The sequence below is a fragment of the Vulpes vulpes genome, chromosome 14 (genome assembly GCF_048418805.1).
Source record: "Vulpes vulpes isolate BD-2025 chromosome 14, VulVul3, whole genome shotgun sequence".
Classification (NCBI taxonomy): domain Eukaryota; kingdom Metazoa; phylum Chordata; class Mammalia; order Carnivora; family Canidae; genus Vulpes; species Vulpes vulpes.
Genome location: NC_132793.1, coordinates 45,328,925 through 45,355,856, shown reverse-complemented (window position 1 = coordinate 45,355,856; position 26,932 = coordinate 45,328,925). Strand labels below are relative to the sequence as shown.

At 40.5% G+C, this 26,932-nt stretch overlaps 1 protein-coding gene across 9 annotated transcripts in view; it reads right to left on the bottom strand.

The window, feature by feature from the left end:
- Positions 1-26,422, bottom strand: part of KIZ (kizuna centrosomal protein) — a 111,380-nt gene extending 84,958 nt beyond the window's left edge. For 3 of the 9 annotated variants that reach the window (XM_072736518.1, XM_072736520.1, XM_072736522.1), the window contains exons 1-5: positions 26,194-26,422; positions 22,063-22,209; positions 14,350-14,412; positions 10,581-10,743; positions 1,116-1,208 (exon numbers count right to left, since the gene is read on the bottom strand). In XM_072736518.1, the coding sequence (XP_072592619.1) occupies positions 1,116-1,208; positions 10,581-10,743; positions 14,350-14,412; positions 22,063-22,209; positions 26,194-26,282 (555 nt within the window). In that variant the 5' untranslated portion in view covers positions 26,283-26,422. The remainder of the gene's footprint in view (positions 1-1,115; positions 1,209-10,580; positions 10,744-14,349; positions 14,413-22,062; positions 22,210-26,193) is intronic. The other 6 variants (XM_026002328.2, XM_072736521.1, XM_072736523.1 and 3 more) reach the window with 3 other exon arrangements.
- Between the last annotated feature and the right edge of the window lie 510 nt (positions 26,423-26,932).

Sequence of the window (26,932 nt, the reverse complement as noted above, 5' to 3'; positions counted from 1 at the left end):
ATGCATGGAAAAAAGGAAAACTAAAACCTTCCTCCTACTATAAAAACAAAATAGTGTGGCCTCTGTTTCTTTTCTGATAAGAGTCTTAAATACCAAACAGTTAACTGCATAATAACATTTACTGGCAGCCAGGCAGCCTGCTTAGCAGATATATAAAGCAGGTAAAAGGAGAAAAAGTTAATTTCTTGGCTGAATGATTCCATCGGTAGCTATAGGGCAAACCTGAAAGTCTTTTAGTAAAGTAGCAGTTGGTTCTTCTATCAATCTGTAGCACACATACTCTTCCAAGGAAAGCATTAAATATGAAAATCATATCCCGTTATCATCTGTTTCCAGCTTTCAGTCCAGTAAGCTTTTCTTAATGAATGCTGCAGCCTAAGGAACGAGCACGCTGTTGGCTTCTCTGAATAATGGAGTGATGCTACCATTTTTGCTTATTACAATATCGACTGGCTGAGGGGGTTTCACACATAGTCACAAGTGACTACTCTTGCCAGCATGCTCCAAGTTATTACAAGATGTTTTTAGACATTTCATCTAAAAGAGCTTTACTGCTTTTAGTGGAGAAAACATCTATGGTCTTGAACAGAATCATTTATATGGAGATAGGCTGCAGGATTAGTAGCCTGCATTACAGCAGATACATAGCAGAATTTATTTAAGTATTCCTTGCCAGTCTTTTTGTCTGTTGCTTAGATATGCAATCTTTTCTTTCCACTTCCTCTGTGAAAGGTTAAAATGTACAAAATTATATATACAAAGAAAAGAAGCAAAAGGCCACATTTTGTTTACCTTTTACTTAAAACATTTCTGGAACTAAGGGGGGAGAAAAGCAGCTATAAAGCATCATTTAGCCAAACATAATTTCACCTGCTAACGACACTAAGGTTTTCTTGGGAATTTGTCTCTTTTAAGCCTGCCGTGATGGCCTTTCAGCACATTTAATTGAATTAAACATTAAAGCAATACTCTGTAAGGAAAAGTCTTTAAATAATACTTATAGGTTAATCAAAAAGATCTTTGTAATAAGATGATTTTATTTAAAACACTAAGATAAAAGAGGAATGTTCCAGAAGTCCTCTGTCAACAGAAGGTATATTATTTTAATGTATTACCTTTCCTCTGTCTTTATCCTTCTGTTCACCTCTTGCTTCTGGACTCTCTTTTGACAGTAGCTGCATCTTCTTCATTTGAGCCACATATTCGTTCTAAATATAAACAAAGTTTTGATTTTGTGGTGGCTCTTATGATAACCAGCTATATTTTTCAGTTATTAGAGCATGAAAAGAACACTGAAGTAGAAAGTAAAAGCTGATGTCAAGAAATAAAACTTATCTTAGAAAACAGATGATTTCACAAATAAAATGTCAAAAACTGAGTTCTATAAGATGCCACAGGTTTTTAAATAAGATTTGATGGATTCTCACCATCTTTCATCAACATAGGGAATAAAACCTTGTTATATCAAACTCTGAGGAAAATCCAGTTACTTTAGTATGAAAACAACACATTAGACAGTGTTTACCCTGAAAACTTTTGTCCTAAAGAAAAAGAAATCAATCCTACTGACTTTGTATCTGTATGGTATCTACATTAGTATCATGGTCCTACCAGTCACAGCAACAGAGTATATTATTTGCCAGATCCTCGACTTGAAATGAATTCCATTTTCTATGAATAAAAACATATAGTAGACATCAGTGATCAACACCATAGGAATGAAGTTTGCTCTGGCACTAATAACTACATAAAGATGTCTGCTTCATTATTGTACTATAATTGATGAAAGTGATTCCATCATAAAATGACTTTTTTTTTTAAAAGCAAGGCATAAAAAGTGCTTTGATTCAGTGTTATTAATTAAAGCCTTAAGAAATTCACCGATGGTGGTCCATCACAGATAAGTATAGAACATTTTCTAAGTTAGGTTATGATGCACTGCAATTAGAAAGACACCTATGAGATAACCAAATTGGAAAACCGTTTCCTTAGTTCTCAGTCTGAACATGTAATTGGCCTGAGATTTGAGATACAAAAAAAAACAAAAAACAAACAAACAAAAAACCAGACAGTCCTAATGAGAATTGACTTATTTCCCTCAAAATATTTTAAAGGATATTATAGTTGCCCCATTTTTATTAACAGTTAAGCAGGGAATTTTTTCTCTATCAAAATGCTATTAACATGATAGATGACAGTAATGATCTAAAGAGATTCCTGATTAAGCAATAATTTTATAAGGCTAGTATACACGATAAACTAAGAAAAGATAAGGAAATAGGGCAATTAAGTTAATACAATTTATATCTTTCTGTTCTATATCTACTTCTTTGGACTCAGAGACATTTACTTTTTAACCTCAAGAGCTTTCAAAAGGCATACTTTATAGATTTTAAGGGAAAGCATCCTTAAAAATGGGAGTGAATTATAAAATAAAATAAAAACACTGAGCTTGGGATCCCTGGGTGGCGCAGCGGTTTGGCGCCTGCCTTTGGCTCAGGGCGCGGTCCTGGAGACCCGGGATCGAATCCCACATCGGGCTCCCAGTGCATGGAGCCTGCTTCTCCCTCTGCCTGTGTCTCTGCCTCTCTCTCTGTGACTATCGTAGATAAATTAAAAAAAAAAAAACAAAAAACACTGAGCTTTATTAAATAATTATAGGTTATACAAAAATCCTCCATTCCTGTGGCTACAAATATTTTCACATATTCTTTGAGATCAGTTATGAACATGCAACAGGCATGTTGTACCTGATTTCCTCATTATGGAATCATTGCAGAGCTATATCTTCCAAAGACAGAGTACTTTCTCATGTAATATATGAGTTTTGTTTAATTCATTTTGCTGTAGCAAAAACTGATAATTGCATTACGGCTTTATAAAGAACAGTAAGGAACGTCTCTTCATGAGTCCAATTTAGATTGTTCTCAATGCATCCAAATAATTTACTGAATTGTAGGTACTTCTCTAAATTAGTGATGCAAATAAAAACCGAACAATGTATTTGAAATCCAAAGTTGCTATGATAAATTAATAATTGATACAAACTATAACTTTGTATCCCCTAGGACCACAAATTTCCACCTACAAATGCCTTGTTCTTTAACTTTTATTTATACATAGGACACTTGGATACTATCTATCAAATCCACCTTCTGAACACTGGAGAGCAGGGATTTCCAGCCCCCATCTCCTGTTCTATCTGCATATAAACAAAGGGTTGTACTAGGTTTAAAAGTTTTTGGAAAACTGTATAGATGAGTCTTACCAAAACTTCCACAGCTAACAATGTCTGATGAAATAGCAGAGCACACATCTGCTTTTCCCATCAGTCTTTCATGATTTATTCTCCATTTCTTTTCTGATCAGGTCCCATTATACCTCCACAATACATGAGGGCTTATACTGCATCCTTCTGTCTGGTGATGACAGGTTCCTGCTCTCTTCTTGCCATGTGGCCTAGATATCTGTCAGATTTGCTACTTTAGGGGGGCAAAGTTCTCATGTCCTGTCAGTGCCTGCCAGTCCATAGCCTCTCTAAGGACAGTTCCCTCTTCTCCCAACTCCCCTAGGGAAATCTGTTTTAATAAACCTAAGAACATGGAATCAACCCATCAGGTAACTTGTTCCATCAGTTACCATTTTGCTTCACAGCACTGGACTAGATGCTGCCTACCTACATGTAGAGGGACCTTTCTATTCATTTCCTTACTGTGTGCAAACCATTTTATCTTATCTCAACTGATGAAATCTGTTAATGATGATTTGGGGTCATGGGAAAAGGAGATGGAGGTCCTGCCAGGTCTTTCAGGTCCCTGGGATTTCTCTCTATGCACATGACACATTTCATTTTCCATTCTTTCCTTCTTTTCTTCCATACCCCCACTTACATTCCTTCAATTTCCCCGTATCACATTATCACTTTGCCTGAAGATGCCACCACTACCTTCTATTTAAACAGGCTTCCTTTTTTTCAGTGGTCCTTAGGATTATATAAACATTCTCGGTTACAGAACTGAACAGACATTTAAAATCAACTGGCCCAGCTTCCTCATGTACCCAACTCTTTTGGTATAAAGAGTTACATAAACTGTCTGATTTGACCCTGAGAACTACAGTTCACAATCTTTTGTTTTCTCTTCTTTTTCCAGTATATGGGTTTCCTCTTAAATTCTGAGTTTCTACAAAAAGGTACAGAGGAATACTTACTTATATTCAACTAATGCATATTAACAAGTAATACATTCTGGTTCATAAAAAATAGGATAAGCTACAGACTGTCTTCCAGAAGGCTAAAGGTCATGCCCTGTCACAATGCTCAGTAGGAATCAAATGAGAGCTCAAAGATTTGTTCTCTTCAAATTTTATCCCCAGTAGGCACATATCATCTAAGAACTGAATTTTTAACAAGAATTGCATCTTTAAATAGTAACATTATATCTTTATAAAGTGCCTCTGTTATTAAACAGAAATGCTCCTGGGAAGGTATAACACAGGATAGAACCAATGTGACAACACTAGCTCTCACATAGTTGTTCATGGTCCATGAGATGATGGTCAAAGATGAAAAAGATGGAAGAATTAATTTTCAGTCAAGGGGGGAGTCTTAAAGCTTACTGAGTGCTTATTATGTGCTACATTCTGGGTCAGACATTGACAGCATTGAAATAATAAGATGAGGAACCCAGAGTGAGGTGGGCAAACACATAAACAATGACAAGGGGATCCCTGGGTGGCGCAGTGGTTTGGTGCCTGCCTTTGGCCCAGGGCGCGATCTTGGAGACCCGGGATCGAATCCCACGTCGGGCTCCCGGTGCATGGAGCCTGCTTCTCCCTCTGCCTGTGTCTCTGCCTCTCTCTCTCTCTGTGTGACTATCATAAATAAATAAAAATTAAAAAAAAATTAAAAAAAAATAAAATAAACAATGACAATACCATGGAGGAAGTGCTTACTGAGATAACTATGGCACAGACCTAAGGCAGGACTTAGGAGAGAGGGAGAGAGGCCTTCTACTTGAAGAAGATGGGAAATAATGTGGTGCTTTCAAGTACAGTGTTCAGCATGTTTAAAATTCAGTGGGTGCATGTGAGTACATGAGTGTGTAAAGGAGAGAAAATGTGCACGTGTGGGAAATAAAAATGGAGAGGGATGGTGGGAAGACATGGGGGTGGAGGGAAGATTGCATGAGTTCTGGGGGTATGAGGGGGCAGGGGTGGGGAGAGCTAGGGGTAGGAAGAGAGAGTGAGCAGAGATGGGGACAGAGGAAGGAGGTGGGGGGGCACATGGGGAAGAGAAAATGTGCACATGTCTGTGTATTTGTGTGAGACAGACAGCGAGAGAGAATGTGTGCTAGGGGTCCTAAAGCTGAGCTGCAAGGTGGTGTGCAGGCTGAGAGCAGCATCTGGGCTCTATCCTAAAAGGTGAGCAAGCACTCAAGGATTTCAGGCAGATGAGAGACATAACCAGATGATGACTCTCCTTAACTGGGGACCCCCTGAATGCCCTGGCATGCCAATGTCATGCCTGGCACTTGAATGTGGGAGGCTGAAACAGATGCTGGCCATGCTCCACACATGTGCCTGGGACCCCTTTGGATGCTCCTAAGTCCCAGCATCCCTGTCTCTGTGCCTAAGGAGCTCACAGTTAATTTCCCTTCACCTACTTCTCTTCTCCATCAGTCCTCAATCAGTGACGCTCAGGAGCCATGTATGCATATTCCAAATGTTCGGAACCACTTGCCAGGGTTTCTGTGTAGGGTTAAGTTCCAGATGCTGACTATGATAGTTAGCTTAGTAATACACCTTGTTCCAGCCACCTGTACTTCCCTGTCTCATCTACCCTCTAGCCTACTGACCCTCCCTGCACTTCCCAAATAAACTACTTCCATTTGAACCCTTGTGTCAGGGTCCACTTCAGGAGAACCCAAACTGAAATAAGGGCAAAGGGCACCCAAAGAAAACTGCTCTAAGGACCAACTGGGGATCTTCTACAAAAGCACTAATGCAGGGAGCAAGGGTTGAATGGGGGCAGAGAGAGAAAGAGAGAAAGAGAGAAGAACATGATCTTCACAATACTAGTAATATTTACCTTATTAAACTGAGTGTAGTCAGCCTCTTTATCTGACAAGTAGCAACACAGCCTCAACACCATATTTGCAAACCTACATGACAGATCAATAGCCTCTAAAAGCCCTGAAAATGATCACAGGCCCCCAAATTAAGTAGTATAATTAATAAAATCAGTTGAAAGGGTTTTTTTTAAAGCCTTTATCCCATTTAAAAAGATTTTAATATTATATAATAAAAAGGGCATTGTCCTACAAAGAGGGAGAAATGCACTTAATTTAATTTGGGCCAAATTCCCACTTCTTGCACCCTGCTTCACTATTTCACTTTCTGGAACTCTATTCAAGGGGAAATATCCCTGGCATTTTGGAGTATGTGGACAATATGCTCCATCAGAACATCTTTCTCCTAAGGCTTATGTGTGGTCGGCCAGTAAAGGAAGTGAAGATCTGAGACCTGAGTGGGGCAGGATTAAGAGGAGACAGATTGTTTGAGCCTTCCTAAGACCACCACTGGACACCAGGATGAAAGGAATGGGAAAAGAATAGGGACAAACATTTCCTTCTCTGAAACTCTTACTTCACAATTTGCTGAGATAAGTGGTATCACTGGCTAGAGTTTCAAATATCACTGTCTGATTTCACAAGCACATTTCAAGCATTCAACTTGGACTTAGGGTGATTCCCAATATACAGTTCTCCATGGAACTCACAGCTTTCCCAACTGTAGCTACATAGTCTGCTCTTCTAAACCATCACAGGTTGTTTTCAAAAGGCATTCCTTACCGAAAATTCAACTGCTCTCAATATAAAAATATTTACAAAAGAGGATTCTCCCTTTCAAATTCCTCCGTCTCACATTTGGCTATATTGTGAAATCAATAATTGAGTAAAGCATCAATATGAAAATAAAAGGAAAATTTCTATTATTTTCTTTTTTCTATTGAGAAGGCAACATTCCCTGCTTTGTCCACCACTTTTATTTTCTCTGTGAAATCTCTGAACAGCAAAGAGATTTACATTGCTGATACCAACAATTGCTTTTTGAATGGTAAGTATTTTGCTTGACTACTAAGAGAAGAAAACCCAGAGTGTTGCAGCCAAAACTTGCTATTGCTTGAGCACACCTAACCTCCAGATCTTGGTTTCTAAATACCCTTCTCCACTAAAAGGAACCACAGCTCCTTGGGAAAGAGGCTAATTCCATGTCTGAGGCAGAGACGCATCCAGCAAACCTGGAATACCTTGTGCCCCAAAGCAAAGAAAGCTCAGAATTAATGGGGTTGGGTCAAAAGGACACAGAAGCCAATTTCAAGAGAAACTGGGAAATCTGGGAAATTTCCCAGGCAAAATTTGGGAAAATATGAACAAAAAGAATAATTACAGTGACTAAGAACACACTAAAAATTCACAAGTCCCTGGTGATACCTAAAAAAAGAGAGAAAAGAAGGAAAGAAAGCTCTTCTTTATAGAAGAATGTCAGCTAATAAAGTAGAAGACCAAATTAGAAAATCACCATTTCATAACCTCCAATATAACTAATTCAGGCATCACTGATGGATCCTAAAGCCACTAGGTAAAAAGCTGTTGAGGAACAAGATATTGCTAAGATGTCAAACTATCATTCCATAGATTATTTGCTCAGTTGCAAAGGGAATAAAAGTACCATATAATAGAGAGATCTAGAGATTGTCATATTAACCAATGCATCAAACTCAACCTCACTCCGGTCAGACCACCTGACATCATGCATGACTCATGAGGCCTCCTGATGGGATGCAACAGTAACCTCAGCTATGACTTTTTAAATTTAACTAATTAAAATTAACAAAATTAAAAACTCAGTCCTTGGTGTCACAAGCCACATTTTAAGGGCTCAGTAGCCATGTGTAGCTAGTGGCTACCTTATTAGACAGCAATAGTATAGATAGAGAACATTTCTATCACTACAGAAAGTTCCATTGGGCAGTGCTGGTCTAATCCAAATTTTCAGTTAAATAATACCAGTCAAATTCGGATCATTCTATAGGCAACTAGACTACCTTCTTCAAAAGTCAGTGTCATGAAAAAAAAAAAAGGAAGGGTGGTAGGAGACTAACTTAGATTTAAAGACAAAAAAATACACAATAACCAAAAGTAATGTGCAAATCCTAGCTGGCTCCTGGTCTGGAAAAATAAAAAGAATTTTGGAGGGAATTGGGGAAATTAAATATCGGTGGATATTAAATGATATTATTAATTTTGGTAGCTGTAATAACGGTAGTATGATTATGTAGGAGACTTTCCTTGTTCTTAGGAGATCCACACTCAAGTATTTAGGGAAGAAATGTCATGGTGTCTACAGCATACTTTCAGTGGCTCACGAAAAAAATGTACGTACACACACGTACTCAAAGCAAATATGGTAAAATATTTATACCTACTGCATCTTGGTAGAAAGTATGTGAGTTGTCTTAGTCCATTCAGGCTGCTATAACAAAACACCACTGGCTGGGTGGCTTATAAACATCAGAAATGTATCATTCACAGTTTTGGAGGCTGGAAAGTCCAAAATCAAGGCACCAGTGTGGTCACCTTCTGGTGAGGGCTCTCTTCCTCATTCAGAGCCACCACCACTGCATCCCCACACTGTAGAAGGGGCTAGGAAGGTCTCTGGAGCTTTTTTTAGATGGCATCCTATTTCATCCATGAGCTCTCCAACCTCATGACATAAGCATGTCTCGAAGGCCCCAGCTATGAATACCATCACATTTGGGGGTTAAGATTTCAAGATACGAATTTCAGGAGGACACAAACATTCAGACCATTGCATGAATGTTGATTATAATAATTACTTTCCTTTTTCTGTGTTTTTGAAATAAAGGTTCAGTGTGGGAAACTCCCAGAGGAAAAAAAGAGAAAGGGAAGTACTGAAGCCAACTTCTTCTGTAACCAGTATTCAGTTGGGTTAACTTGAGCAACAACTCTTGGCCAGCACAAATGGTGACAAAAAGGCCTAGCCCTCCACACCTGGCATCATTTGTGGAGCTGTAGGTTGCCCAGCACCTTACAGAATGGGATCCCAGAATCAGAGAGGGCCACAGAGTGCAGCTGCTCTGGTTCACACAGTTGAGGAGCATAAAGGCGAACTCTATGGAGCCAGTTCTACCCTTGGTCTCTCCCCAACACACTGTCTAACCAGGACAGAGGAGCCCAGACCCCAGAAAAATAATCCATTAAAGAAGGAAGAAATCCCCAGAGAGAATGAAATCTTGCCATTTGCAATGACATGGATGGAGCTGGAATGTATTATGCTAAGTGAAATAAGTCAGAGAAAGACAAATACCATATAATTTCACTCATATGGGGATCCCTGGGTGGCGCAGCGATTTGGCGCCTGCCTTTGGCCCAGGGCGCGATCCTGGAGACCCGGGATCGAATCCCACGTCAGGCTCCCGGTGCATGGAGCCTGCTTCTCCCTCTGCCTGTGTCTCTGCCTCTCTCTCTCTCTCTCTGTGTATGACTATCATAAATAAATAAAAATTAAAAAAAAATTTCACTCATATGTGGAATTTAACAAAATAGGTGGACATATGGGGGGGGGGTGGAGGGAGAGATAGAGGGAAACAAACCATAAGAGATTCTTAAGGATAGAGAACTGAGGGTTGATGCAGGAAAGTGGGTAGAGGATAAATTGGATGGGTGATGGGTATTAAGGAGGGCACATGTTATCATGAGCACTAGGTGTTGTATGTAAGTGGTGAATAACTGAATTCCACTCCTGAAACCAATATTATATTGTATGGTTTTTTGTTTTTTTTTTAGATTTTATTTATTTATTCATGAGAGACACAGAGAGAGAGAGAGAGAGAGAAAGAGAAAGAGAGAGAGAGAGAGAGAGAGAGAGAGAGAAAGAGAGGCAGAGACAGGCAGAGGGAGAAGCAGGCTCCATACAGGGAACCTGACATGGGACTCGATCCCAGGTCTCCAGGAGCACACCCTGGGCTGAAGTTGGCACCAAACCACTGAGCCATCCGGGGTGCCCTATTATACCATATGTTAACTAACTAGAACTTAAATAAAATTTTTTTTACAAAGTTAACTTGATAAATGAAAAAAATATAAATTAAAAAATAATAATAAAGAAGGAGGTAGACTCTAGAGGGATCCCTAATGTTGCTCAAATTCAATCTTGAGGCCAACAAATATCATATGCTAGGTGCTGAACCTGGTAGTGGGTAGTGCTCTTGCCTGTACAAGTTGTGTAGTATAACAAAGTAAAGCTATTTCATTAATTCTTCAACTAAAATAGAAATTGAAAAAATGCAATTTCAAGTTCCACAATCAAAACCTAGCCTCACGGTAATCCACAGAGAAAATGGGCAGTTAATCTTATGGATGAACAACTGAACATTACTGACCACCACTGATCTGATACATACTGCTATTACCTCCTTCTAATTTTAGCAAAAGAGACCAGAGTGAGAGTGAGAGAGACAGAGAGAGAGAGAAATATAGTACAAAACAAGAAGTTACCTTCAGTTCTTGAAGCTTCTCTGTATTTGTGGTAAAGTGTCCAACATGAGCTTGGACATGTTCAAACCACTTTAAATAGTCTTGGTTTCGAGTATGAGCCTTCTTTTCTGATTCACGTATTTCCTTCAGGTATTTCTTTAATTTAACATACTTCAGCTTAACTCTAGAAAAATAAAAAGCAGATTTTTAAATAATGCAGTTAGACTCTGACAAATCAAAGGAGGAGACTTTTCTTTAACAAAATTATTAACGAGACAATGTATTTGGAGGTATTTTACCCAAATACTGAAAGCTAAGAGCAGAATGCACATGCATTTTTAGAGAGAAGAAATTAATGCATCATCACTGAGTAGCACATCCAGACGTAACTCTCCTGAGAAATATATATAAGATTACATTATAACATTCACACAATAAAGATTGATATGGATTTCTTTCTCAAAATTAAATGTGATTTCAAGAGCTATATCTATGTGGCCATGGTCGGATGAATAGCCCATTAGCATTCTTTTTACGACAGACAATTTCAAAACTACCTGCTTTATGGAAATAGAATCAAACTATAAACCACAATCCATAAATTCCGAAGAAATTCCAAAATTTAAAATACCCCAAAGGCTCTCATTTAGATAATATTAAAATTTTTAATGAGGAACTATAATATGCTATATTTTTAAAATATTTTATGATAAAATTATCATATGCTCTGTAATTCTACTCAAATTGTGAAAAAAACCTTTAGAGACTCATCCAAGGTACAGAACAGAAGGCACACTGAATGGCTCAAGTTGTGCAGCCCACTCTTCCCACAGAACCAACACTGCTCATTCTAGCTCTTTCTTCACAAGTTTTACATGATAAGAGTACCTGGTATGAAGCATTTATATTGTTAGTTCAATAAAATAATTCAACAGTCTTTTTTAATTAAGTTTCTAATTTTAATTCCAGTTCTAGTTAACTTAGAGTATTATATTAGTTTCAAGTGCTTAACATAGTGACTCAACAATTCTGTGTATTACTCAGTGCTCACAATTTTTCAACATTGTTCTGTCAAGCAAAACTAAGTTGAAAATCACAAAAATGTTCACCCTCAAGACCAGATTGGCAAAGATGCTGGAGAGCTTAAAAACTAATCAGCAACAGACCTTAAACCTCTGTCTAGGTCAAATATTTTCAAGAAATTCTTTATCATGCTAATAAGTCTATGCTGACTTTAGTGGCTGTCCCCATTTTTCCTTCTAAACAAAACACTTAAGATTAGTTTTACTACTGTCCATGTCTGCCACTTTTGACGCAAATGACAGTAATGGAGGTGGAACCTAAAGCATTGTCCTACACAGGCAGGCACTTCGTGAAGCTGTGGTGGTGGCCAGTGTCCAACTGGAATGTGTACAACAGTAACCATGTCTTTTCCACCCAAAGTCTAGTTTCATTCCTGCTCCCACATTAGCATTCAGAGCTGACCACAGAAGTCCACCCACCCATCCATACAGCCATTTGTATATTCAGCAATGTAAATAGGAAAGCCACTCAGCTAGTCAACAGGGAAAACAAAAAATTAGATAAGTCTAATACAGTGTCATGAATGCTAAGAAGAAAACTGCCAGGGACTCTTACTTACAGACTGGGTAACCTGACCTAATTGAGGGGATTAAGACAGCCTTCCCAGTGGAAATGGATTTTTAACTTAGACATGATTGATGCACAGAGGTAACCCAAAACTGGGGAAAGCCAGGGAGAGAAGATGAGGGGAAATGCTCAAGCAGGGGAAATAGCATGGTGGTAAGTTCAAAGGCAATAATTAAGAAAATAACTATACTAATATTGGCGAAAACAGTAATAATAAATTATTGCCTCTTACACTGGGTCAGATACTACTTCAAGGCTCTGTTAAGTTCTCATAACTACCATTACCCCCATGTGGCAGATGAAGAAACAGTACAGAGTGTTGAAGTAATTGTCCCCAGTCTGAGCTGGTGGGGCTCAGACTGAACAGAGGCACCTGGCAACACAGCCCCCCTGCTTACATGATACCAAAAAGTCCTGTCATGCTTCAGTGCCATCCTGACACTGAAGATTCTGTGTAACATGTTAGGGGAGGCTGGTGAGAGAGTGATGAAGATAAACCTAGGGGCAGATAATGGAGGGTCTGGTACACTGTTGTGCCAGATATCTGCAGGCCCTCCTCACACGTTCTTGGCCTAGCTCTTCCTCTGCTAGCTATGGCTGCAGCCACCTGGTAGCACCTGTCTCAGATGCACCTAGTATCTTGCTTTTGCAGGGTTGCTCCTCTGAGTTCACAGCATGGATGTGAGAAGGAGTTAACAGCTCTTAGGGTGTTCCTGCCCAATGTGGGGTTGCCAGTAGATAAACGGTTCCCTTCCTCCCTTAAGTGAACACTTGTGAGGAGCAGAGAAGCAGTCTATGTGGCTCCGCTGAAGGTCTGAAAGGATAGAGCACCAGATGCCCACCAGAGCAGTGACCAGCTCCTACTTCGTTCTTCCCAGCCTTGCTCACCAGTTTTATGTAACCACTTCCTAAAATAAACTACCATCTACATACAAACCCTTGTCTCAGGCAATGCCTTCTGAGGGTGGGGGGGGGGGGGGGGGGGGCGCCCATATTGAAATAGCCACATTAGCCAGTTTGGATTTTATCCTGTCAGGCAGTCAAAGAAAGTATACTTTTAGCAAATCATTCCTTTCATCTTCCAGGAAACAAGAGGCTAAGTAAGAAAGGGGAACAAACTCAGCAAACTGACAGCTTGGTAAAGGTCGCCAGGAAGCCAGGAACAGGCTGCAGAAAAAATCTCAACCCCACTGGCTTCCCTCTTGGCAGCAAGCTAGAAAAATGGCAGCTGCTATGGACGCTCTCAGACCTGGGCCCACTTCTGAGGTGATGGTGTCCACAATACTACTATTCCTTGCACCATCTCACTGCTTTTTTGTTTCTTCTAGAACTACTGGGGACATATCACTGTCCACCATGACTGGTATCCTTGAAAATACACTGAGACCTAAAACCAAAAATTAATTTTGCAAATGAGAAAACCAAATGGACCTGATAGGTGATTTGCTTTTAAAGTTTTCTCTTTCTTCTGGATGAGATGTTTTCATTTCTCACTCATAATGTGGCTAAATAAAAAAATTAATGCTATCATAGCCAGAAATTTTTCATATGAATAACATTGGAGGTAACACCACATATTTGGCTTAAGGGTAAAGTTCAATTTCCATAAAACAGAATTAAAAATATTAAAAGTTGGCTCTTCATATTAGAAGAACCCAGAAAGGATACATGGATTTTGTCCATTGCTCATAATAACTTTCTCAGGCATTGACAAACATCCATGAACAAATGAGACATCACGTAATCCTGCCTTCAACAATTGGTTAAAAGGTCAGCCACAGTTATTATGCCTTAATCATTACATAAGCTTGATGTGTTTAAATTGTGATCAAAAAGATAAGAAAGACTATATAATACATCTTACTCTCAGCCATGTAAGCCAAATAGATTCTTGAAATACCACAAGATACCAAATAGTGAAAATAATTTTTATCTTTACAGAAATTTTGACAAAATTTATTCCTACATTTGACAGTGATTATATTAAATTTCAGTGTTTACTGGAAATAAGTACACATTAGACCTGAGAGAACAGTAAAAGTACTGCAATTATGGTATCTGTAACATACATTAGGATTGTATTTTTATTGATTAACATACACCAACTGGTTCAAAAACTGTTACTACTGTCACATCTTACCTGCATATATCAGATTGGTTATATTCATAAAGTTTCCTTTCCAGGTCCAGTCTCTTTTTTTCACTATAATATAGAAAGAAAATATTTTATGAATAAATTACACTGATAAATAATAGGCAGTTGGATTTAGAACATGATCTCTTTTGAAATTACACCTTTGTGAGAATGCTCCTCTGGTCTTCCTAAGAAGCAGAAAATGCCAGCTGTTTGAAACTCAAAACACAAAAATATTTGGCAATCACCATAGAAATCTAAAAAGCAAAATGATACCAATATGAAGCAAAAAGAACAAGATTTTCAAAGCAAATGGGAGAGAGGCACTAAGAAAAGACTGGAAAGTAGGTTCATTCATTCAGCAAGTATTTCTTGAGTGAAGTATTTGATGAACCAGTAACTATTCCAAGCCTGAAAACTAACATGGTGAACAAGCCAGCCAAGGCCTCTACTGTCAGGCATCTAACATTCTAGGGGGAAGGACAGACAATAAATAAGATAAATATGTAAAATAAAATATGGCCAGATTTTTCTGAGATAGCGGCATTTGAGTAATATGTAAAATAAAATATGGCCAGATTTTTCTGAGATAGCGGCGTTTGAGTAATGAGGGTCAAGACAACATACTTCCACAAATCCACTTTCTTTTTTTTTTTTTTTTTTTTTTTTTGAGCAGAAGACTCATGTTTATTGGAGAAACTGGGCGGGGGGGGGGGGGCCGCATGGAGCAGGGGTGTCAGGTAGAGACTCAGGTGGCCAGGAAGCCCCCATCCACCGGCACAGTGGAACCCGTGGTCATGCTGCTCCGGTCACTCAGCAGGAAGAGGATGGTGTCCACCACGTTCTACACCTCCGCAAACTTGCCAAGTGGGATTCGATCCAGCATGGTCTTGGCCTTCTGAGGGTTGCTCCAATTGGCCTGGCCCATGGGGGTCATCACCACTGTGGGGTTCACCGTGTTCACGCGCACAAATCCACTTTCAATTGAAGACTGGTAGCTTGCTCTGCTCCCTAGCAGACAAGCCTGAGAAGAGCCATGTCTTTTAAAAGTAGACCTAGTTCCATTCATATTTAATGAAGAACAAGTCCCCTACTACTTTGAATTTGGAGGAATTTCTTTTTTATAACTTTCTTTTTTTATAACTTTGTGACATCACAAATCATCATGGTGATGATTTGTCACTGACTGCTATTCCCTGGAACTACTCTCCAGTAAAGACTTAGCTTGTGCTGTTCAGGTGAGTGCTGACAGTAAGCTAGAAGACAAAGCTTATCCTACACAGCTCTACCCAAGCCTGGTAAGAGGTAAAGGAAATAGGCAGCAGAGGAGGTGGCAATAGTCAAAACCAAGAGGCTGGGGGGTAAAACTGTTGAATAGGACTAGCCAGTCCCAGAAAGAGCCCTTGAGGGGTTTTAACTACAAGGGGTTTGACCTTAGGGGTTTCTGCTCTACCACCTAAGTACTAGTTTCAACTGAAGCCAAATTAACATGAACTAAAAGAGAAATCGCATAATGTCTGCAAGAAAAATGGCATGGAGAATAAAAAAAAAGAGAGACTGTGAATCAAAGAGAAGGAGTCCAGCAGAAGGGGACCTCAGGTCACCTTCCTCTGCTGAGGAAAAGGGGCTGAGCCCATGTTCCCCTTTGGGAGCTCTTAATTATCAGTTTCTGTTTTCCTTCAGATATGTTTTCCCTTTTTAAAAAATGTCAAAAGTTACTATTAGCTATATTAGAAGTTAAGTAAATTTCTTTGCTTAGCATAATCTAGAATGGAAACTACCATTTAACCAAATTCTTTTAAAGGGAAATGCGGTCCAAAATCCAAATACCAAATCATTGCTTAGGAACACAATCTATTCTTAATTAAGGTGTACCTATGTTTATTTTTTTAATTTTTTAATTTTTTAAAGATTTTATTTATTTATTCATGAGGGACACAGAGAGAGAGGCAGAGACATAGGCAGAAGGAGAAGCAGGCTCCATGCAGGGAGCCCGATGTGGGACTCGATCCTGGGTCTCCAGGATCACGCCCTGGGCTGAAGGCAGACACTCAACTGCCGAGCCACCCAGGTGTCCCTGTTTATTTTTTTAAAAGATTTTATTTATGTTTAATGAGAAAGAGAGAGAGAGAGAGAGACGCAGAGACACAGGCAGAGGGAGAAGCAGGCTCCTTGTAGGGAGACCGACATGGGACTGGATCCTGGGTCTCCAAGATCAGGCCCTGGGCTGAAGATGGCGCTAAACCGCTGAGTCACCTGGGCTGCCCTGTACCTATATTTAAAACAGAAACAAGATTCCGAAAGAGAAAAATCAAAGAGATGCCATTTTAGGTAGTAGCACCACACACATCTTTACTTTGTGAAATAAGAGTGAACTTATTTTTCTGTATGGCTGTAAGAAAGTAGTCTGGTTCCATTCTTCTGCATGTGGCTGTCCAATTTTCCCAACACCATTTGTTGAAGATTGACTTTTGTCTATTGAATATTCTTTCCTGCTTTGTCAAAGATTAGTTGACCATAGAATTGAGGGTCTATTTCTGGGTTCTTTATTCGGTTCCACTGATCTATGTGTCTGTTTTTGTGCCAGTACCACACTGTCTTGATGATTATACAGCTTTGCAATATAGCTTGAAGTCCAGAATTCTGATGCCAATAGCTTTGGTTTTCTTTTTTAACGTTCCTCTAGCTATTTGGGGTCTTTTCTAGTTTCATACAAATTTTAGGATTATTTGTCCAGTTCTGAGGAAAAAAAAATCGACAATATTTTGATACGGATCACATTGAATGTGTAGATTGCTCTGGGTAACATAGACATTTTAACAATATTTATTCTTCCAATCCATGAGCATGGAATGTTTTTCCTTTCTTTTTTTGTATATTTTTTATTGGAGTTCAATTTGCCAAAATACAGCATATCACACAGTGCTCATCCCGTCAAGTGCCCCCCTCAGCGCCCGTCACCCAGTCACCCCAACCCCCCGCCCACCTCCCTTTCCACTACCCCTTGTTTGTTTCCCAGAGTTAGGAGTCTCTCATGGTCTGTTACCCTCTCTGATATTTCCCACTCATTTTCTCTCCTTTCCCCTTCAATCCCTTTCACTATTTTTTATATTCCACAAATGAATGAAACCATATAATGTTTGTCCTTCTCCAATTGACTTACTTCACTCAGAATAATACCCTCCAGTTCCATCCACGTTGAAGCAAACGGTGGGTATTTGTCATTTCTAATGGCTGAGGAATATTCCATTGTATACACAGACCATATCTTCTTTATCCATTCATCTTTCGATGGACACCGAGGCTCCTTCCACAGTTTGGCTATTGTAGACATTGCTGCTTTAAACATTGGGGTGCAGGTGTCCTGCTGTTTCACTACATCTGTATCTTTGGGGTAAATCCCCAACAGTGCAATTGCTGGGTCATAGGGCAGGTCTATTTTTAACTCTTTGAGGAACCTCCACGCAGTTTTCCAGAGTGACTGCACCAGTTCACATTCCCACCAACAGTACAAGAGGGTTCCCCTTTATCCACATCCTCTCCAACATTTGTGGTTTCCTGCCTTGTTAATTTTCCCCATTCTCACTGGTGTGAGGTGGTATCTCATTGTGGTTTTGATTTGTATTTCCCTGAGGACAAGGGATGTGGCGCATTTTCTCATGTGCTTGTTGGCCACGTCTATGTCTTCCTCTGTGAGATTTCTCTTCATGTCTTTTGCCCATTTCATGATTGGATTGTTTGCTTCTTTGCTGTTGAGTTTAATAGGTTCCTTATAGATCTTAGATACTAGCCCTTTATCTGATAGGTCATTTGCAAATGTCTTCTCCCATTCCGTAGGTTGTCTTTTAGTTTTGTGGACTGTTTCTTTTGCTGTGCAGAAGCTTTTTATCTTGATGAAGTCCCAATAATTCATTTTTGCTTTTGTTTCCCTTGCCTTCCTAGATGTATCTTGCAAGAAATTGCTGTGGCCAAGTTCAAAAAGGGTGTTGCCTGTGTTCTCTAGGATTTTGATGGATTCTTGTCTTACATTTAGATCTTTCATCCATTTTGAGTGTATCTTTGTGTCTGGTGAAAGAGAGTGGTCTAGTTTCATTCTTCTACACGTGGCTGTCCAATTTTCCCAGCACCATTTATTGAAGAGACTGTCCTTTTTCCAGTGGATAGTCTTTCCTGCTTTGTCGAATATTAGTTGACCATAGAGTTGAGGGCCCATTTCTGGGTTCTCTATTCTGTTCCATTGATCTATGTGTCTGTTTTTGTGCCAGTACCACATTGTCTTGATGATCACAGCTTTGTAGTACAACTTAAAATCCGGCATTGTGATGCCCCCGGCTCTGGTTTTCTTGTTCAATATTCCCCTGGCTATTCAGGGTCTTTTCTGATTCCACACAAATATTATGATTATTTGTTCCAACTCTCTGAAGAAAGTCTATGGTATTTTGATAGGGATTGCATTAAATGTGTAAATTGCCCTGGGTAGCATTGACATTTTCACAATATTATTTCTTCCAACCCATGAGCATGGAATATCTTTCCATCTCTTTGTGTCTTCCTCAATTTCTTTCAGAAGTGTTCTATAGTTTTTAGGGTACAGATCCTTTACCTCTTTGGTTAGGTTTATTCCTAGGTATCTTATGCTTTTGGGTGCAACTGTAAATGGGATTGACTCCTTAATTTCTCTTTCTTCAGCCTCACTGTTAGTGTAGACAAATGCCACTGATTTCTGAGCATTGATTTTGTATCCTGCCACACTGCCGAATTGCTGTATGAGTTCTAGCAATCTTGGGGCGGAGTCTTTTGGATTTTCTATGTACAGTATCATGTCATCTGTGAAGAAGTAGAGTTTGACCTCTTCTTTGCCAATTTGAATGCCTTTATTTCTTTTTGTTGCCTGATTGCTGAGGCTAGGACTTCTAGTACTATGTTGAATAGCAGTAGTGAGAGTGGACATCCCTGCCGTGTTCCTGATCTTAGGGGAAAGGCTCCCAGTATTTTCCCATTGAGAATGATATTTGCTGTGGGCTTTTCATAGATGGCTTTTAAGATGCTGAGGAATGTTCCCTCTATCCTTAATAACCCTGTCATTAGGACCTCCAGTTTGGATTGCATCTCATTTAATTGGTTTTTAATTTCAGCCTGATTTACATCTAAATTCTGCAGTCATGAAGTCTCTTGAATCCTTTATGCTTTTATCCAGAGCCACAAGTAGCTTTATAATGGTGCTTCTGAATTGGCATTCTGACATTGAAGTGTAATCCAAATTCTGTAACTGTATGGGAGAGAGTACTGTTTCTGATTCTTTCTTTTGTGGGGAGTTCTTCTTTCTAGTCATTTTGCCTAACGCAGAGTGGCTAAAAACGAATTGTACTTGATAGAAGCACAAACTCTTCTCTCTGTAGAGTTCCAGCTGTTCTCTCTTTAAATATCAGGTCGAATTCCCAGATTTTCAGGATGATTTGAAAGTTATCTAGGTAAGTTGGTGGGGACCGGTGACTTGGGGACCCTACTCCTCCACCATCTTGCCTGCCCCTTGTTTTTCCATTTCTTTGTATCTTCCTCAATTTCTTTCATAAGTGTTCTACAGTTTTCAGAGGACAGATCCTTTACCTCTTTGGATTTATTCCTAGGTATCTTATGGTTCTCGGTGCAATTGCATAAATGGGATCAATTCCTTATTTTCTCTTTCTTCTGTCTTATTGTTAATGTATAGAAATGCAACAGGTTTCTGTGCATTGATTTTATATTCTGCCACTTTGCTGAATTCCTGTATGAGGTACTTATACCATACACAAAAATAAACTCAAAATGGATGAAAGACCTAAATGTGGGATAGGAATCCATTAAAATCCTAGAGGCGAACATAGGTAGCAACGTCTGTGACCTCAGCTGCAGCAACTTCTTGCTAAACAGGTCTCTAAAGGCAAGGGAAACAAAATAAAAAATGAACTACTGGGACTTCATCACGATAAAAAGCTTTTACACAGCAAAGGAAACAATCAACAAAACCAAAAGACAATCTACAGAATGGGAAATGATACTTGAGAATGTCTTATCAGATAAAGGGCTGGTATCCAAGATCTATAAATAACTTATCAAACTCAACACCCAAAAAATAAACAATCCAGCCAAGAAATGGGCAGAAGACAGGAACAGACATTTCTTCACAGGAGACATACAAATGGCCAATAGACACATGAAAAAAAAAAAAAAGCTCAACATCACTAGGTATCAGGGAAATACATATCAAAACCACAATGAGATACCACCTCACACCAGTCAGAATGGCTAAAATGAATAAGTCAGGAAATGATAGATGTTGGCAGGGCTGTAGAAAGGGGAACCCTCTTGCACTGCTGGTGGGAATGCAAACTGGTCCAGCCACTCTATAAAACAATATAGAGGTTCCTTAAAAAGTTAAAAATAGACCTGCCCTATGACTCATTAATAGCACTACTAGGTATTTACCCCAAAGGATACAAACATAGAGATTCAAAGAGGTACCTGCACCCCAATGTTTATAGCAGCCATGTCCATGATAGTTAAAATATGCAAAGAGCCCAAGTGTCCATCAACAGATGAATGGATAAAGAAGATATGATATATATATATATAGAGAGAGAGAGAGAGAGAGATCGCAATGATGTAGATGGAACTGGAAGATATTATGCTAAGCAAAATAAGTCAGTCAGAGAAGCTCAAATACCATATGATTTCAGTCATCTGTGGAATTTAAGAAACAAAACAGAACAATAAAGGGGCACCTGGGTGGCTCAGTGGTTAAGTTTCTGCCTTTTGGCTCAGGTCGTGATCCCAGGGTCCTGGGATCGAGTCCCACATGAAGCTCCCCAAGGGGAGCCTACTTCTTCCTCTGCCTGTGTCTCTGCCTCTCTCTGTGTCTCTCATGAATAAGTAAATAAAATCTTAAAAACAAAAATAGAAACAGAACCATAGGGGAAGGGAGGGAAAAATAAAATAAGATGAAATCAGAGAGGGAGATAAACCATAAGAGATTCTTAACTCTAGGAAACAACCTGAGAGTTGCTAAAGAGGAGGTGGGTGGGGGGCTGGGTAATTGGATGATGGACATTAAGGAGGGCATGTGATATGATGAGCAGCACTGGGTGTTATAAGCTACTGATGAACCACCTTGAGCAGCACTGGGTGTTATAAGCTACTGATGAACCACCTTTGATGAACTCTACCTTTGAAACTAATAATATATTATATGTTAACTGAATTTAAACTAAAATTTAAAAAAATAAGAGTGAACTTAGAAGAGAAGCAAATATGGCATAATTGCTTCCATGTTAGAATTGTTTATTAGTCACTTTCGCGGCTTCTAAAATTTCATGATTAGTAGGATACTTAGTTCATGAAGAATGAACAGTGAGCCATCTATCATTAAATTACAAAGACAGACCCTTAAGTGTATCTGTGACCTTGTGCCCTGACATCCTGCTTCACTTCTGTGTTATTCCTGCCAAGAAAGTGTGATCATTGTCTTATCATGAGGAACCATTAGATGGATCCAGCTTGAGGATTACCCTCTAGAAGTTGGACTCCATGAAATTGTCAGAATACAAGATAGGAAACAACTATGGAATAGCTCCATACTGGGGGAGACTGAAAGGATGTAACAAATGAGTACACAGATGGGATCCTGGTCCAGAAAAGAAAAAAGAGTCTTGGGGATCCCTGGGTGGCTCAGCGGTTTAGTACCTGCCTTTGGCCGAGGGCGCAATCCTGGAGTCCCAGGATCGAGTCCTGCGTCGGGCTCCCGGCATGGAGCCTGCTTCTCCCTCCTCCTGTGTCTCTGCCTTTCTCTTTCTCTCTCTCTGTCTATCATGAATAAATAAATAAATAAATCTTAAAAAAAAGAAAAGAAAAGAAAAACAGTCTTAGGACAGTTGGCAAAATAGGCAGGTAGTGAAATGTGATTGGAGTCTGTGGACTGGTATCAGTGTTGATTTCCACACTAGGAGAGTCATAGGGTGCATCCATGTCAGGGAACATCCTTATTTTTGGAAATAGACACTTGAGTTTTTAGGAGTAATGGGGCATCATTATCTGCAGTTTCTCACATAGTTCAGAAAAGACTAATAATTTTAGACAGGCAGATAGACAAAAACAGAAAAAATATAATGAAATGTTAAGAGTGGGAATCTGGGTGAGGGAAATACTAAAAGTCTTTCTGCTATACTTGCAACTTTTTTGTAAGCTTGAATTTAATTCAAAATAATTTTAAAAATTCACCTACAACCTCTAGTGAAAAAAGACCACAGTCTTTTTAGGAATCCATCACCTCCTGTGCAGCAAGTTCTTTTTCATCATGAACATAGAACTTCTTCATTGCTCCTCTGTCTTCAGTAGATAAACACATCTGCCAGTCACACTTACCTATTATGGCACTTCAGATGGTGAAAAACTACAAACACTTCCTGGCCTTCCACTGCGTACAACATGATGCTAATCTCATTAATCTCATCACAGGCCCTTTTCTCAACCTCCTCATCCATGCTGCAGAGCTTCTGAATGCTGTCTTTCATTTCTATTTTAAATGTAAGACTTAAAACAAGATATTTACTCCAATAAAAAGCCAGAGAAAGGTTTATGGGGAAGATGACCTTGCAACCCCTACATACTAAATCTTTATCTCAGAATCTCTGAAACACCCAACCCTGGGACGTATACCCATAATATAGTCCATGGTTTTAGTCACCTGCATCCCTCACCTCGACCATTCAAAAGTTTACACAGCTGCTAGTCCTTAAGAGTGTAGCCACATGATTCCCTTTTCTCCTTTTAAGCACTTGTTATTCTGTTTTTGTCTCAATACCAACTTCAGCTTCACTTAGCTAGTATCTCAGAATCAATTTCTGGACTATTATGATATCTCACTCTGAATCAATACTGGCATTGAAAAAACTGGTTAATGGGCCTTTTAAAGGGATGTTTTTATACAATTATAAGAGTCAATTCCACTCACATGTTTCTACCATGCATGTGGCACTACACACACTGTAACAAAGTCACTCCAGCAGGCTCTTTAAGATTCTATGATTGATTTCACCAGAGTGCAGAGAAAACACCATACTCAAAGAGGAAAAAATTAAGAATGTAAAAGTACATTTATGTGTGACTTCAGCTAAGACAAACTGGGCTAGAAATATACTACTTACCAGGGAAAGGCCCAGTTATTAGACCAGCTATATTAGACCATCAGTGAGCCAGCTCTAAGAAGGCCAGAAAAGGGCAGGCTGTTTTTATCTCCTACCCCCAGGAAATTTCTGGACTGATAAAGCAGCTGGGATGACCCAGGGATGCAGCCTTTAAAATGACTCTGAAGTTTTAGAGACCTTGTGGTCAGTGAGAGTGATTAAAAAACAAAACTAAACAAAAAGCAGGTACATTCAAACACTCAAATAGGATACAAACAATGATATTCATTACTTGTTTCTTTGTAAAACTACAACATTCAACTCTTTTAGTTTGAAGCTCATTACTAGAGAAAAAAACGAATCTGTGGCCTTACCATACATGTAATTCAGTGCTCCTCATTTCTGGTGAACAGCCAAGGTTCAGAGAAGCTAAACAACCTGCTCAAAGTCACACAATTCTTTGTAGAGCAGAACCCACGTTTCTCTGCATCCAAAGTTATATGCCTCTGTACTTACTATGCATGAGAAGTTAGTTATGGACTTTTAAGATGAAAAAATAAGGAGCACCAGGGTGGCTCAGGTGGATAGGCATCTGACTCTTGATTTCCACTCAGGTCATGATCTCACGGTAGTGAGATCAAGCCCCATGTCAGGCTCCGCGCTCAGCGAGGAGCCTACTTGGGCTTCTCTCTCTCTCCCTCTGCCCCTCCACACTTCCTCTCTAAAAAAATATTTTTTTAAATGAAAGATGAAAACACACAGCAACAGTTTTGTACCAACTTAACAATTTTTAAAAACCTCCAAGTGTAGAACCATGAATTAGGCTACAAAATTTTACTTGAATTTCTTATATAATTTCAACAGCCTCACCTTAACAGTTAAAACATTTTAAGTGTTAAACATAAAGTGAGTACTAATCATTACACAGTTATTATACCATAAGGACTATAAACCACCAGGTGTTCCTAGCACAGAAAGTAAAAATGATAACTCACAATGAACTTAGTTCAAAAAGAATGCCATTTAAACCAGTAACATTTAATTATTTATTTATTTTAACCAGTAACATTTTAAAATTAGAATTTGGGCTAAGAGATACAAGTAACTAAAGGCCTAGGAACACTAAGCTACTCTTCTAACAGAGCAAAAGCACTTTAGGTGTGCTGATGTGCAGAGCAGTGTCTTCTCCTTTAATTATAAGGTATGTGCAGACATAATACCATTTTTGAAATATCATACTCTTCACTTTCCCTGGTTGGCAAATTGTCAAGATTTGGTGACAATGTGTGGCTACAGTGTTGTATACATGACATTCAAAACTGCTGGGTCCTGGCTGGTTGACTTTGGGATTTCTGCCATTCACTCAACAATTTGTCAAGCTCCTCCTCCACCTCAGGTACTCTATTACCAGCTAAAGATAGAGCTAAATATGGTTCCTGTCCTCCTGGAATTCTCCCTCTAAGCAGGGAGCAAGTCACTCAAGCCATTTATCTACAGTGCTATTAAAATAGAGATAACATAAATTAGGGAATGGGCTGATCAATACTTGCCATAGGGAAAGCACTGCAGGAAGTGTTTTTTTGTTTGTTTTGTTTTGTTTTTTGTTTTTTTGTTTTTTTTTTTTTAAGTTGGAGGTGAGGAGGTCCCTGGAGTGGGTGAGTGGCAGTATGTCAGAAAGAAAATAGGATATAGAAAAGGATCAAGGGGTAAAATATGGTGAGGGCAATTAAGGAGGCCTGTTGTGGATGTTCTATAAATATTTGACAAGAATTAAATCGAGGCTAAGATGAATATAATTCCTTTTTATAACCACCTATTACTGCCTTTACCTTATATGTAATTATCATTGTCATTTTAGAATTGCCACACACAAAGCTCTCCTCTTCACTGAAATGATTTTGTAACTTTTAACATTCATTAAACGCTGTGTTTATCAAGAGATCCAAATATCTATTTCCTTTCTTGTCAACTAATGAGATTTCCAACTCCAATTAATTTAGCAGCTGAATAATAGTTCCAACAATTTATCTTTTATGTGGTTATTTATAGTAAATTGCTTTATAATTTTCTCTCTGTGCTCTTAGATCTAGATGTTTTCAGCGGCTCTCATCTTTCATGTCTTAATCAAAGTATCATGAACCCTCTGGAAGCTGGACTTCTCCTTCTGTAAATGTCACCTCTTTGCTGGAAATCCGGCCAGCCCTCGTTCCCCCCCAAAAAAATGTCTCCTGCATTTCAACAGCGCATATGCTTGTCTTTCTGTCTCTCTCTCTCACACACACACTCTCCCGCCTGCGCTCCCAGACCTGTCATCACTGATGCAGTGCAGCTGTCAGGGTGGGATGACAATCTTAAGAGAGACAAGGGAGGAGGCATGTAGAAGGGGAGTAGAGAAATCCACAGGCGCGATGAGAGTGACAGGCCAGAGAACTCCCACGCTCACTTCTGGGCAAACTCCGTGACGCGGCCGCATCTTCCGGTGGGAGACCTCCAATAAGGACGACGGGGCACCGTATTTGGTAAACTTTGTCCTCTAGGCCACACCGGGAGCTTGGGGAGCGTCCCGGGCGGACCCGGGCTCTGAGAAACACGGCGGAGGTGGGCGGAGGTGGTGGGTGGCGAGGCCCCGGAGTTAGGGCGCCGGCTGACCCTCGGCCGGGCCCGCCCCCCGCCCCGGCCCCCGGAGACGTACCTGTCCCGCAGCCCGCGCTGGAGGCGGCCCAGCCTCTCGTAGTAGTCGGAGCTCGCCAGAGGCGCTGAAGGCTGGGAGGCCGGCCGCATGCTGCCCTCGCCGCGCCCCCTGCCCCGGCACCGCCGAGGAGCAGCCGCGTTCTGGGCGGGGTGGGGGGCCGGGTGGTCCGGGGCGACGGCCCCACCATGCACCGCGGTAAACAGGGCGCCGGCCGCCGCGGAGGGGCGGGGCGGGCAGGGGGCGGGGCCGGCGCCGCGGAGGGGCGGGGCGGGCCGGGGGCGGGGCCGGGGCCGCGGGGGGGCGGGGCCGGGGCCGCGGGGGGGCGGGGCGGGCAGGGGGCGGGGCCAGGGGCGGGGCGTGCTGTGAGCCTGCGCGGGCCGCTTCGGAGGCCCGGGGAAGGTTCTCCGTGTGGGTGACGCGGCAGCAGGCAGTGTGGGCGCGGTTCCGCGGCTTCTCTCTCCCGAGTCTGGCGTCTCCCTTTCCCCTCACCCTTCAGAATTCTCGCGGCAGAGACCCTGGCCCTCCCCGAGACGAGGAGCCTCCCTGAGGACCCAGCCCGAAGCCCCCGACCTTGGTAGCGGCTGAGGTGTTGTGGGGAGCGCCGCCGGGTAGGAGCGGTTCACTAGGTTGCTTTTGCCTGCGGCATCCAGGATTCACCCTCTCCCTCCTACCACCTCTCCCTCCCTTCTTCAGGATTTCTGAGCCGGGCACTGCACTAAACTTTTTTTCCTACCACACT